Source organism: Bison bison, unplaced genomic scaffold (genome assembly GCF_000754665.1).
Source record: "Bison bison bison isolate TAMUID 2011002044 unplaced genomic scaffold, Bison_UMD1.0 scf7180017864144, whole genome shotgun sequence".
Taxonomy (NCBI): Eukaryota; Metazoa; Chordata; class Mammalia; order Artiodactyla; family Bovidae; genus Bison; species Bison bison.
The window spans coordinates 1,619,750-1,634,427 of record NW_011494716.1 but is presented as its reverse complement, the minus strand read 5'-3'; the positions used below and the strand labels follow the sequence as shown (position 1 = coordinate 1,634,427).

Here is a 14,678-nt window from a genome sequence, read left to right as displayed (position 1 = left end):
GCTGGCTGAGAGGAGGAGGGTAAGACTGGGGGCTGGGGGGCAGGATGGGCCCTGAATCCGGCAGCCGTAGGAAGGAATGAGCTCCCCGAACCGGCTGTCCCCCTCACCACACCCCTGGTGTTGAAAAGAAGCTAGGAGTGACAGCTGCAGGGTTTCCTGAATTAGGGGGCCCAGGTCACAGGTTCCCGCGGGTGCGGCCTGTCTCCATGGCAGCCTCAGGATCAAGTTCAAGAGGAAACCGCACAGCGATTGGAGAAGCCTGCGTGCGAGTGCTGCACACATTCCAGAGATTAGTCGTCCCTCTCACGTCGCCTCTCGCCTATCTGAGGCAGATAGAGAGGATGCTCTGAAAACAGGGAAAGAGAATTGACAGCAGCCTGTTCCCTTGTAGGGAGAAGGAATTGTCTGGAGTGGACAGGCACTGAGAATTAGTGGGGTCTGCTTGTTTGAGATCAGGGGAGTGGCGGTCTCCATTCTCCGGGGGACCTCATGGTGCGTGTCCCTGGCTTCCTGCGAGGAGGGGGGATGGCAGTGGGGAGGAGGTCTGAAGCACGTGGCTGGCTGTGGGCCTCACCTGGCATGCAGAACAGCAGAGTCAGTACTCTGTGGTAGTGCTCTCTGTCACTGGAGGTATTCAAGCAGGGGTCTCTGTGAGGGTTATTGGAGGGAGGATGGTGGGAATTTGGGTCCTTCCAAGGAAGACAGTCTCTAACTCCTGAGGTAAATGGGAAGGTCCTCTTGATGAGGGCTACTCTAGAAGAAATGAAATCTGCTGACACCTTGATCTTGGACTTCCAGCCGCCAGAACCGTGAGAAAATAAACTGTCGTTTAAGCCCCCAGTCTGTGCTATTTTGTTACGGCAATCCTAGCAAAGTAACATGCTGTCCTTTGTGACTTTTGTTTCACTTTGCATAGCATTTTCAAGGTTTAGCCACATGTTGTAGCATACCTTAGTGTTTCTTCTTTTTTTTTAAACGACTGAATAATATCCCATTGTATAGCTGGACCACATTCAGTGTATTCATTCATCTGCTGATGGATACTTGGGCTTTTTTCACCTTTTGGCTGTGGTGAGTCATTGGCTGGGTGTTCAAGGACCTGTTTGACCGCAAACAGGACATCTTTAAATCAGATGCAGTCAACCCTTTAAGCGGAGCTGGGCTCACCCTCCCTGTCTTCCTGGCTTGGGTTCCTGTGGTTTCTCTGACCCTCTGTCTGTTTCCCACATCCTCGCCCTGCCCTCCACCCCCTTCCCTGACGTGCTAACTCCTTTCCCCCCACCATGGATGCTGTTCACTTGGTTGATGGGAGAAGCACCAGGTTTGTGAGGCGGGCAGATCTGGGCTCAAGCCCAGCAGCTCTGTTCCTAGTAGGTGACCCTGAACAAGTCCCTTCAGCCCAGAGCCTTGGGCTCCTCTGTGAGGTGGTGACGTTCGCCTCCCATCCTTCGAAGACCCTGGTGGAGTGGGCGCCTCCTTGGTTCAGATGTCCTTTTCTCTCCCGTGACTGAATGAGGCCCCCTCCCTCACAAGGAGCACCATCCCCCTGCTCCCCAGCCATGAATACGGGTTGGAAGACTTAATGTTGATGTGTCAGTTGGGGTCTCCTGAGAAACAGCCAATGGGATCTGTGTTTACAGAGGGGGCCAGAAAATCAAAAATCCAAGGGGGAGGCAGCAGCTGGAAGTCAGGTATGTGGACATCACAGTCTGGAGGCAGAACTCCCTCCCCATCGCAGGACCTCAGTCTTGCCACTTAAAGCCATCAACTGATTGGGTTAGACCCACCCACATTAGAGAGGGTGATCTGCTTGACTCAGGCTGGGGTTTAATTATTTTTAAATTATTTATTTATTTTTGGCTGTGTTGGGTGTTCATTGCTGTGTGCAGGCTTTCTCTAGTTGCAGTGAGTGGGGGAAACTCTCTAGCTGCAGTGAGCGGGCTTCTCATTGAAGTGGCTTCTCTAGTTGCGGAACACAGGCTCTAGGGCATGCAGGCTCAGTAGCTGTGGGGCAGGGGCTTAGTTGCCCCTTGGCGTGTGGAATGTTCCCCAGACTGGGGATTGAACCCATGTCCCCTGCCTTGACAGGCGGATTCTTAACCATTGGACCACCAGGGAAGTGGGAAGTCCAAATGTTAAGCGTATCTGAAAAACACTTGCACAGCAATATTTACACTGTTGTTTGACCAGCAACTGGGTGTCATGACCCAGTCAGGTTGACACACAAAATAACCCGTTGCAACTGATACCTCATCAGTTCTCTTCAAACTGATCTACAGATTCATCATAATTCAATTAAACTCCAAGAAGACTTTTAAAAAACAATTGATAGGCTGATCCCCAAATTCATGTAGAACAGTTAAAATGACTTTAAAAAAGAATATCAAAGTTGGAAGATTCATACTACCTATTTTCAAGATTTATTAGGAAGCCACGGTGATCAAAATAGTGAGATATTCAGTTCAGTTCAGTTCAGTTCAATCGCTCAGTCGTGTCCAACTCCCTGTGACCCCATGAATCACAGCACGCCAGGCTTCCCTGTCTATCACCAACTCCTGGAGTTCACTCAAACTCATGTCCATCGAGTCGCTGATGCCATCCAACCATCTCATCCTCTGTCGTCCCCTTCTCCTCCTGCCCCCAATCCCTCCCAGCATCAGGGTCTTTTCCAATGAGTCAGCTCTTCACATTAGGTGGCCAAAGTATTGGAGTTTCAGCTTCAGCATCATCCCTTCCAAAGAAATCCCAGAGCTGATCTCCTTTAGGATGGACTGGTTGGATCTCCTTGGAGTCCAAGGGACTCTCAAGAGTCTTCTCCAATACCACAGTTCAAAAGCATCAATTCTTCGGCGCTCAGCTTTCTTCACAGTCCAACTCTCACATCCATACATGACCACTGGAAAAACCATAGCCTTGACTAGACGGACCTTTGTTGGCAAAGTAATATCTCTGCTTTTCAATATGCTATCTAGGTTGGTCATAACTTTCCTTCCAAGGAGTAAGCGTCTTTTAATTTCATGGCTGCAATCACCATCTGCAGTGATTTTGGAGCCCCAAGAAATAAAGTCTGACTCTGTTTCCACTGTTTCCCCATCTATTTCCCATGAAGTGATGGGACCGGATGCCACGATCTTAGTTTTCTGAATGTTGAGCTTCAAGCCAACTTTTTCACTCTCCTCTATCACTTTCATCAAGAGGCTATTTAGTTCCTCTTCAGTTTCTGCCATAAGAGTGGTGTCATCTGCATATCTGAGGTTATTGATATGTCTCCTGGTAATCTTGATTAGTGAAGGGACAGACACATATGGAATGTGATATATGTGACATATGGAATGGAACAGGACATAGTCCAGAAATAGATTCTCACATATATGGTCAATTAAGTTGTTTGGCATATGAGATCCTAGTTCCCTTACCAGCGATAGAACTTGTGCCCCTCGAAATGGAAGTGTGGGGAAAAAAAAGAAATGAAAGTGTAGAGTTCTAACTACTGGGCCACCAAGGTGTCCACATATATAGTCAGTTGATTTTTTAAAAAAGATGCAAAGGCAATTCAGGATCGATAAGACAGTAAAGAATCTGCCTGCAGTATGGGAGACCTGAGTTTGATCCCTGGGTCGGGAAGATTCCCTGGAGAAGTGAATGCCAACCTACTCCCATTCTTGCCTGGAGAATCCCATGGACAGAGGAGCTTGGTGGGCTACAGTCCATGAGGTTGCAAAGAGTTGGACACGAGTAAGCACTAACACTTTCACACTTCAGGAGAGTCCTTTTAACAAACAATGCTGGAACAACTGGATATCCATTTGTTAAAATCTAAGATTTGGTTCAGTCTTGCAACATATTTTTAAAAAAAAAACAGAAAATAGATTATAGATCTAAATGTAAAATCTGAAACTACTTCTGGAGAAAACAGGAAAAAATCTTTATGGCCTTGGGTTAGGCAAAGAGTTCTTAAGTATGACACCAAAGGTATAATTCTTAAAATAATACATTGATCAATTGGACTTTATAAAAATTAAGCATTTCCGCTCTTTGAAATACACATATAAATGAGAAGATAAGCCACAGACTGGATAGGGAATATTTACTAATGGTATATCTGATAAAGGATTGTCTCCAGAAGACATAAAAAATGGGGAAATATTTGAATAGGCACTTTATCAAAGATGCACCAAAGAAGTAGATGACAGATACATACACAGGAACATGCTTAATATCATTAGTTGTTAGGAAGGTGCAAATTAGAACTACAATGTGATATCACTACACACCTGTAAGAATCACTAAAATTTGAAAAACAGGCCATACTAAATGTTGGTAAGGATGTGGAGTAACTGGTGTTGGGATTATAAAACGGTATGGTCATCTTAGAAAAAAGTTAAGGCTAAGAGGAGTGAATTAAGAGTTTGAGATGAATATACACACACTACTATATATAAAATAGATAACCACCAAGGACCTACTGTACAGCACAGAGAACTGTGCTCAATATCTTGTAATAACATATAATGGAAAAGAATAAAAAAAATTTTTTTTTGCCATGCTGTGCAGCATGTGGGATCTTAGCTCCCTGACTGGGGATTGAACCTGTGACCCCTGAGGTAGAAGCCTAGAGTTTTAACCACTGGACTGCCAGCAAAGCCCAACTCCTAGGTATTTACCCAAGAGAAATGAAAGTGTATGTCGTAATGAATTGTATATAGATGTTTATAGCAGCTTTAAAAACCTAAAGTCTCTCAACAGGTGATGGATAACAAATTGGGATCTATCCAGGCCATGAAATACAGCTCAGAATCAAAAGGAGTCAACTATTCATATGTGCTACAATGTGAAAATGTCTCAGTATCATTATACTATGTGAAAGAAGCCAGATAAAAAAGAACGCAGATGGGATGATTCCATTTATATCAAAATCTAGGAAATGCAAACTAATGTATAGTGGCAGGAAGCAGACCAGTGGTTGCCTGGGAAGGGGTAGGCATGCATGCACGCTAAGTCGCTTCATTCACGTCCGACTCTTTGCGACCCAGTGGACTGTAGCCCGCTAGGATCCTCTGTCCTGTAGGATTCTTCAGGCAAGAATACTGGCGTGGGTTGCTGTGCCCTCCTCCAGGGGATCTTCCCGACCCAGGGATTGAAACTGTGTCCCTTACGTCTCCTGCACTGGCAGGCGTGTTCTTTACCGCCAGCGTCACCTGGGAAGCCCTGGGAAGGGGTAGGAGAGGGTAAGAGGGAGGGACTGTAATGAACATGAGGACAGTTCGAGCATGGGGAATCCGTTTGTCATTTTGATTGTGGTTGTGTACGTGTGTGAAGATATATCGAATTGTACACTTTGAATACGTTGTTTGCATGTGGCCATTGTGTCTCATAAAACCGTTTTAAATGGAAAGTGTGTGAAAGATGCCAACCAGACTTTTGTCCTGTCCCCCATGGCCAACGGCCACCCCCACAGGGACGCCGTCCCCAGCAGGGCCAGCCGACGCCACCCCTTCTAGAGCTGGCTTTCAGGGGGCCGTCACGTGCCCCCAGGAAGAGTGCATCAAGTAGCATGTTGCGGAAGCGCTGCTGGACAGGGACCGGTCCGTCCAGGCTCTGCCCGACCGCACAGCCTCCGATGTACCTTTTCCCTCCCGTCAGCATTCTGTCTCTTCCAGGGGAGAAGGAAGCCAAGGCTCCTCATCATCGACCTCAAAGGTCAGATGTCGCGGGCTTTCCTCAACTGACCATCAAGGCTCTACCCTCCTGACCTTTGGAGAGGGGCTCAGATGTGTGTCAGTGGCTGTCGTCTAATAGGCCCTTGGTCCACAAAGCCAAGGCGTGTGAAAGGCACTGCTCACACGGACTTCAGCTCACATGACTGCAGGTGCTGAGAAGACTCGATCCCTGACTCCCAGACCAGACCCAAAAGGACACCCCACTTTTTCTCTGCTGTACACCCCTCACCCCTGCCCACCCTGCGACCCCTGTCACGTGACCCTGGGGCTGTCGTGGGAGAGGAGTCAGCCGGGCCCTGCCTTCCCCGTGGCAGCTGGTGCTGCAGGTGCAGAGCAGCCTCCGCGGCCTCCGGGGTCCGCGCCGCTGGCCCATCACGTCCGCCCAGTTGCCCTGGTGACTGTGTGACCCTGCCACCCGCCCCCGCCGCCGCCTGCCCTATAAATAGAGGCCCGGAGCAGCTGGGCTCTCTTGGCAGTCACCATGAGGGCGCTGGTCCTGCTCTGCTGCTTTGTGGCCTCACTCCTGCTCCCAGGACAAGCAGGTACGACCCCCAGCCGGTTGGCCGGACCAGCCTGTGACCCCACACGCCCCCGAGGTTTTCTGTTTACTGTGGGGTGGGAGGCTTGGGCGGTGGACGGAGGACGAGGCCTCCGTGACTCCTGGAGGCTGATGGCAGCCCTTTGGCTCCCGGCTGGTCTCACTGAGAACGCACTGAGTGCGGAGACCTGAGAGCAGTCAGGGGGCTCGTGGGGAGGAGGCCAGGTAGCGGAAGCCGTGACCTGAGAGGTGCAGGCAGGTGCAAGGCCTGAGCAGGGGGCTGGGGAGAAGGGCCGGCCGGTAGATGGTAGGGGAAGAAGACCCCAAGAGTCAAGACTAGAGGCTCCTAGGCGGACAGAGGACCCTGGTCTTGGAGGTGGAGGGAACCCCTGGAGGTCACTGAGTTGATCCTCCCACCTGGTGGAGATGGAGGGGTGCCTGGCTTTGCATGGGTGAGGGCGGGTAGGGGGGCACGGCTTGGAAACGATGGGACAGAGAGGGGCTCAGTTTGGGGCGGGATTGGAGCAAAGAGCTGGAAACCAAATTGGGCAGTTCAGAGGAGGGCCGGGACCCAGTCTGGAGTGGAGCTGGCTTGGCCGGGGGCTTCACTGGAAGGGGGCTGGGGCCTGCGTGCCGTGGTTTTCCTGTGACATCTCAGCACTTTGTGTGGCAGAGGCGGTGGCTCCGGTTACAGCATGGGGGTTATTTATAGGTGTGGAGGGGGTACCAGAGCATTTTGCCACCTCTGTTCCCAAGACTCTTGGGGCTGAATGCCCCTCCAAGTTGCTTTAGGGGTGCCCTGGGGACCCCCCAGGAGTCCAGGAGTCCCGCTTTGCCTTTTCATGACGACTGTAGGCTTCATTTGCGCTGGGGACCGTGGGGCCCTGGGGGTTCTCTTTCTTGAGCTCTTAGACCCAGACTGGGGAGCCCGTGGCAGGCAGGAGCAGAAGCCAGTCCCTCGAGGGCTGGAGACCGAGGCGGGGGGCTCCGGTCTCGTGTGTGCCACTGGGCCCTGCCCTTGTCTGCCCTTGAGTTTAATTTGGGCTCCGTGGGGCTGCAGTGGCTGGGGTGGCAAGGATTCCAAGCGGCTGTCAGGCGGCTAAGTATGGAAACAGCCGTGTAATCGGAGCCCGAGCCCGGGAGCCACTGCCGACCTCTCCCCTGCACCGCCCAGCCCCAGCTGCCAGCTCCGCAGCTTCCATGCCGGCGCCCCAGGAACTTTTAGCCTTTTAGGGACATCCTTTATCTTTCCTCCCACCAAGGGAACTGGACATCTGGAATGTCCCACAGGCCCTGTTGGGGGACCTTGCCATTGGGAAAGGAGGCAGGCAGGTGCTTTCTGCAAAGATCCTTTCTTTGCAGTCCTTTCCTTCCTGGACTCTGCAGTGAGCACCCCCACCGGCCCCGGCCTGGCCACTCGTGTGTGGGGTCCCCGCCCTCCTCCCCACTGCTCATGGTTTGTGCTGTGTGTTCTTCACAGTGGTGGGCTTCCTAACCCCCAATTGCAGATTGTAAACCCCAGATGGCTTCCTCCTATGATCCGGGGTAGGGGATTCCATGAATGGCTTCCCCCACCCCATAGTGACAATCCTTTCTACCCGTTGACTTGCCTGTAGAATATGCTACTAGTAAATGCCGCCATGCCCACAGACACAGCTTTGCTCCTGAACTTCCCACCTCTGTGCCGAATCCTCATTTCCAGCAGCGTGTTGCTCACCCGTCCCTGGAGGCAGGCCCCCTTCCTGCTTCCTGGGGGGACCCTGCAGAGCCACCCTTCCTTCTTGTTTGCCGTCCTTGCTCCCGTGGTCCTCTGCACCAGGGTGATGGGCTCCACAGCCTCCCTGACCACCAGTCCGCCCCAGTCCTTTGTAACTACCAGCGTCCTCCTCTTTGTCTTGGGGACCTGGCCTGGGGTCAAGCCTGCTCGAGGACAGAGGAAAACAGCCCCAAGAGGGTTTACTCGTCTGCTCATGGTCCAGGTGAGGGAGCAAACTCCAGAGGAAAGAACCGTGGTCAAGGTCAGACAGCGAGCCCGTGGCAGGCACGCCGGGCCAGGGCCGGTCTCAGCCCACCCGGGAGTTCCTGGCCTCCTTTGGCCCTTCTCTCTGCAGCCCTTCTTGGACACCCCAGTCCTCCTTGGACACCCCCGTTTCTCTGCCTGTGGGTGTGGGGCCACGCATGGCTGCCTTGGGATATAGGGCAAGACCAATGCCTTTGAATTTTGACTCACCAGAGAGCATGTTGGAATGGGGGTGCTGGGAAAACATTTCTTCGGGCTTAAATGGCTGGTGTTTGTTAGGCTGAATTCAGGACAGCCTTGCCTCCTGTTACCTGTTTGAGGCAAAGATTGAGGGACGACAGGGGGTCTGAGTCTGTTCCTCTGCTTCCTCCAGCCCAGCCCTGGTTTGCAAACTCACCCCGTCTGCTCTGGCCTTACTCTGCCATCCCAATGGCAAGAGGTTGGTGCGTGCTGGGGCTCCCAAGGCCCTCCAAGAGTAATGGGGGTCTCTTAGGAACCCCTTCGTGACATTTCCTCTCCCACCCAGAAGGAAGTGGTTTTCACAGCCCCTCAGCAGGGTAGCCCAGGTGCCATGATCCAACTGTGGCGGAGGGCTCGGAGAGAAGGTCATGAGCTGGGGGATCCTGGGGAGGGAGTAGACCCCAGAAGCCTTTCCAGCATGTCCCCCCTCCACTGCAAGCTGTGTCCCCAGCGAGGTCCCCAGCTCCTGGCTTGGTGCTGCCAGATGAGCCATGAGGAGCAGGTGGTCCACTTCCCACATCGGGTGCATGAGGTGGTAGTCTGGTTCTGCTCAGTGGATGCAGCCCCCAGATGTGGGCACTGAGCCTGCTGGCCTGTGGATCCGAGGTTTGGGAAATGCGGGCTTTGCCTCCCATGTGGGTGTGGCAGTGAAGCTCACACAGCTAGCTCAAAGGCCAGAGCTGGAATCCTGGACCAGAGAGGGGTCCGGTGAGGCTGGTTGCATCCACCTGGCCTTTGGGCGCTCGCTCAGGTGTGGTGGCCAGGAAGGAGCCTGATCCCTGTGGACTCAGGAGGAAGACGACCGTTCCTCCGTTGATATGGCCTGAGGGATCAAGATAGGGCATAGATACAATGCCTTCTGGCCTGGAAGGAGGGGTGTGGCTGGAAGAGGGGCGCGTGGATGGGGTCTGCCACTATGGGGTGCACCCCTCTACTCCAAATCCAATCTAAAGCCAGACTCACCATCCCTTTCGTTTAAATACTGCTCGAGGATGCAAAGCGCTTTCACTCAGACACCTTCCTTAATTCATCCCGGATCTAGTGTGTACCTGCTGGTTCTCAGGTGTGGGGCCAAGGGAACGCAGATAGGCATTCTGTCCTTGGCACGCTTACAGTCTGGGGCTGGGGGAGATAGGGCGTCCCCCTTGTGGCTGTGCACACACAAAGAAGACACGCGTGTCCTCAGGGAGATCCAGGTAAATGAGGTGGGATGGACGGAAGTGGATCTGAGTGGATCAGGAAACGTCTTCCAAGTGAGGGAGTGTCTGAGATGGGCCTTGAGAAGCACAGGGTTCAGAAGAGAATGCTGAGGAAAAGCAGGGATGAGCACATTCATGCAGCAGGGAAGGTGGGGCTCAGGCGAGACCCAGGAGGGTCATGGGGAGGAAGGGTGAGGTGGGGTTTGTGGGGAGTCCGGGAGGCTGGGTTGGGGCCAGAGTGTGAGGGGTGCTGGGCTGAGGAGGGGGCTTTGCTCTGTGGGTGGCAGGTAACCACGGGGTGGGGGAGGGTGGTTTCGAAAAGTGCGTCTGGCAGTTGTTTGTAGGGAGGAGTAGACCGAGCTGGGATGATGTGTACTCTGGCAAGGGAGAGAGATGGACTGGAGGGCAGGCCCCACAGATGCTGGGGAATAATCTGCGGGACTCCTTGGCCCAGCGAGCTGGGCAGGAAGGAGCCCCCAAGGGTTTCGTGTAGGCCACAGCAGGCAGCATCTTGCCAGAAAAATAAGAAAAGACTAGGATCGTAAAAGAACTGATTTTAAAAGGTCATCTGAAATCATCATGAATTCTGGATCCTGGGGGAATGCCTGGACGCAGATGGTTAGCTTAGGAGGAAGGTTGGGTCTGGGGATCCAGAAATGAGGCTCGTTTGGGTAAAGATGAGGGCGAGGCTGTGAGATCCCTGAGGACACTGCTGCAGAGAGAGAAAAAGAAGAGAGTCCAGGACCAGTCCCTGGGGAGTAGGAAGAGGAAGAAGATAAATGGATTTCAGGAAGATGGGATGAGATCCAGGCAGAGGCATGACCTGGCAGCAGAGGACAGGGTGCTTCCTGCAGAGGCTGTGAGTCCTGCGGAGAGGCCAGGGAAGGTGAGGCCTTGGCTTGGACACCAGGAGGCTGCGGATGGGTCACTCAGTGAGGACGCGGAGGCACGTTCACCGGGAGAGACTTTCAACATTAAGTCTACGAGAGCTAGAGGACGGTGAGAGGAGGTAGGGTGGCTGAGTCTGCAGAGAAGGCGGTGTGTTCCTGGGCCGACAGGGAGGATGCAGAGGAGCAGGAAGGGCTGATGATCGTGGGGCATAGGGTGGATGTCAGAGTTTGAGAGTGAGGTGGACAGGTCCGAGGGGGTTTGAGGGGGGATCTCAGAGGGATCCCCTGTACACTCGAGTTCACTGAGCAGTGTCTGTGCCCACCAGGGAGCTCAACGAGGAAGTGAGGATCCTGGTCTACAACAGGATTGCTACAGAGCGGGGAGAAGGCCATGGAGGGGAAGAACCAGCCAGAGCTGACCAAGAACCCCTTGAGGTAGAAAAGGAGGCCGGTTGTCCTGAGATGCGTGGGATCGAACAGCAGGGTCCAGACCAGAACCTGGTCTCCAGTCCAGCTGAGATGAGGCCAGGAGGTGACCAGTGAATCAGCATTTTCATCATAGCAAACGCTGGTCTCTTGCTGTTGGTGAACCAGCCTTCTCGAGCCTTCAGATGCTGCAGAGAAGGGGGCAAAACCCGACCCCAAGCTCTGTCCCAAGGTGTTCATTCCGCAGACATGCACCGACCTGCTCCCAGGAAGCGCTGTGTTCGGCTCTGCAGGGACCATTACTTTGGTGGAAGCTGGCGCAGGGCATGGTGCAGGGCACAGGGCCCAGAGGTAGCCAGGCTCAGGTTTCCTCTGGGTGTTTTCCAGGTGGCTGCAAGGCCTCCCTCCGCAGCTCCCTGGCCCATTGGCAAGACTCATTTCAGGCTGAGGGAATTTAGGATCTGCTCCGGGTGGCCAGGGCCCTCAGAAACCCCCGCACCTTCCTCACCTGCCTTCTCAAGGGCCTTCTAGACTCAGACACATGGCTTCAGGTGCCTGCCTCTGCCCTGTCTGTTTCCTTCTCTCCTTGGAGGTTCCCTTCTCTCCCCGGACACTGGCCTTGCTTTGTCCCCATGAGACGTGCCCTGAAACTCATTCCAGCAAGGGCTAATGGCTCAACACTTAAACTGTCACTTTCCCAAGTCACTTTTTGTTTGAAAGGAGTCATAAGATTTTAGCTCAACAAATGCATCTCTAACATGGAATTTCTCATTGCTTTGGTGGGCAAGGTCTTACCCTAAGTCCCTAGTCACGGTGTTGAGGCAATAGATGGTCCCCAATCCTGAGCTGTAGAGCAGGGCTTCCTCTACCTGACCCTGAAGGAAGGAGACAGGGAGTGGACTGGAGCCACGGTGGCCACAGCTGTGGGACTTGCTCTGTGGTTAAAAAACTCACCCGCTGCTCACCCCCAGCCTTGCTGTCATCAGCAGGAGGTAAAGGGGGTGGCGTAATTCGGCAATGGGATGGGTCAGTTTTCATCTGCACTGAGTTTCTGGAGACATTCGTTTCCTGGTCTGTGTTACCTGGGATGTATCTTTCTCGGGGCTCAGGGACATCCCATCCCATTTGGTTTCAGCCTCATCCCTCTCCAGCCACGAAGACGGATTTGTTCAGGGTCAAGGTCCCAGGCACCCCTCTGGTGTGGGCAGATGCCTGCCCCTGTCACTTCCTTGTCCCCTCAGAGACCTCCAGGTCAGCCTTTCCTGAGCTGCCAGTCCTCAGGGTGAGGGGCTGGGGCGGTGGAGTCTGCTCTTAAAATGCCTGAGCTGTCAGGTCCGCCGTTCACACCCCTGGCAGGGCCTAGAGCATCTGCCTCTTCCACCCTCCTGCTCTTCCCTGCTGGTGTGCAGGGAAGGCTGGTATCATTGTTTAGTCACTGAGTCGTGTCCAACTCTTTGCAACCCCAGGGACTGTGGCCTACCAGTCTCCTCTGTCCGGTTCCTCTGTCCTTGGGATCTCCCAGGCAAGCGTACTGGAGTGAGTTGCCATTTCCTCCTCTAGGAGATCTTCCAGACTCAGGGATTGAACCCATGTCTCCTGGGTCTCCTGCACTGGCCGGCAGATTCTTTACTGCTGAGCTGCCTGGGAAGCCTGAGGCTGGTGGTGGGTGTGCCCAGTTCTGAAGCCCATGAGACCGTGGGGCTGGCGGGCAGCTCCTGCCTGGTGCCATCCCAGGAGCCTGTGCTTCCTGGGACCACATCGTCAGGACCATAGGAAGGCACAGTCGCTGTTGCTCTGTCCAGTTCCCAAGCCACGACCCAGAAGGATTTCGGGTGGGACATTAGCCCAGTGGGGCAGGCTCCCCATGTTCATGGCATGTTAAGTGATGAGAAGAGGCTTTTCTCCTCTGGCCCTTAGGGTCCTTGTTTTCCACAACCTTGAGGGCCCTTGACCTCTAGTCCTCTGTCAGCCAGAGTGCCCAAGGGAAAAGGACGAGTGCAGACTGTGTGGCCAACCCTGGGGAGGAGGGTTCAGCACAGCTCCCTAAAGAAACAGGCAATGCAGCCCTGCCTCGGGAATCAGGATGGACACGTGACTCGGGGTGATGGGCAGTATGTGATTATCAAGAGGCATGAGGGTACAATGTGGAAGCAGGGTACAGCAGGAAGAGGGAAGGAAGGGCGGGGCTGGGTAATCACACAGGCTGGGTTCTCAAGGAGCGAGGCAGGACTGATTAGGCAATCAGGGTCCCTCTCGGAAAGGCCCAGCTCTCTAGCCCTGAGGCCAAGCCATGCCCACTGTGACGTCTGGGCTGGCCGCACTGTGCTGGCAGGAACCGGTTATGCCCCTGCCCTGAGGTGCTGCCTTCTATTTGGGGAGATGACACGCACTGAAAAAAAGATGTAACTAACACTCTGGGCAGCTCTGTTTGGAGTTCAGAGGAGGGCTGGAGGTCTGGCCTCATGGAAGGGCAGGATTTTGCACTGGGTCAGCTCCAAGAGGACGGGGCTGAGCATTTGTTTAACTTGCTCACCGCTCCATCACCGATGCGTAGCACAGCGCTTGGCTTACTGGAGGTGTTTAGCAATGTCTGATGAATGATGAAAGGTGACTCTTGTAGGCAGAGACGGGGCAGGGTGGGGGAGCATCTGGAGCTGGGGATCAGAGCCGGGAGCGGGAAAGCTCGGACCGTGGTGCTGGCAGAAACGGGATGAGAAAAGCTCTGGCTCGAACGTGGGCTGGAGCCCACTGGAAAGGGCCTTGAATGCTGAGCCAAGCTGCTGTCTCCCTAAGCCCTCAGCATGCTCTAGCCCCTCCCCTTCCAGTAAGCTCCTCCCCTTCCCTTCCCTCTCTCATATTTTTGGATCCTTCTAGAGCAGGGACTGCATTCTGAGCTCCAACAGGTGCAGGCAAAGTCTGGCCTGGAGTTTGGGGCCTGTGGGAAGTGGGTTGCACCAGGAGCCCCGCCCAGAACCAGGCCAGGGGGAGCCCTGGGGTGTTGGAGCCCCTGCCCTCCCTCCTTCCCTGCTCCAGGCCACTGGCAAACCTGCGGCCCCTGGTTCTCCTCCAAGTGGCCATTCAGTTAGGACCTCGGCCAGCGCAGTTGCCTCCCATAGAGTTTTCCCTAGATGGCAACAGGTTAACACAAAGCCATTGCCTTGATCTCTAGGTCCCCAAAGTGCCTCTGATTCTATGGGTGCCCGCCCTGTATACCCGCACCGCACCCCCCAGAGACACTTCCAGCCATTGCTGGTTATTTGCTTTTCCCCGAACTTCCTCCTATGCTTTATTAATCAAGGGTCAGGCAATAGAAGACCATTTATTTCTCTAGCTTATCCCAGGAGGTTGAAGACACCAGGAACATTCCCTGGGACCTAGGAAGGGGTCTGGAAACATCAGGGAGGGGTCACAGCTCTCGCAGTGGCCTGGGGGAGCCCAACCCGGCCTCAGGCTCCCAGAATATGAAGCCTGGGTCCCAGGGGTCCCAGGAACAGAAGGCCGGCGGCGAATCCACCTCTTTCTCCTGTTTCTTCCTGTCTCAGTTTTGTTTCGGAGTAGGTAGTTAGGCCGGTGTCCTCTCCACCCAGACCTCCCTCCCCTGAGGCTGCCCATGAGGGTACCCGGGGGCGGGGGCAGCATGCACTC

At 54.0% G+C, this 14,678-nt stretch overlaps 1 protein-coding gene across 2 annotated transcripts in view; it reads left to right on the top strand.

The window, feature by feature from the left end:
- Window positions 1-6,177: 6,177 nt before the first annotated feature.
- Window positions 6,178-14,678, top strand: part of SRL (sarcalumenin) — a 37,530-nt gene continuing 29,029 nt past the window's right edge. For both annotated transcript variants that reach the window (XM_010840397.1, XM_010840396.1), the window contains exon 1: window positions 6,178-6,262. In XM_010840397.1, coding sequence (XP_010838699.1) covers window positions 6,202-6,262 — 61 coding nt within the window. In that variant the 5' untranslated portion in view covers window positions 6,178-6,201. The remainder of the gene's footprint in view (window positions 6,263-14,678) is intronic.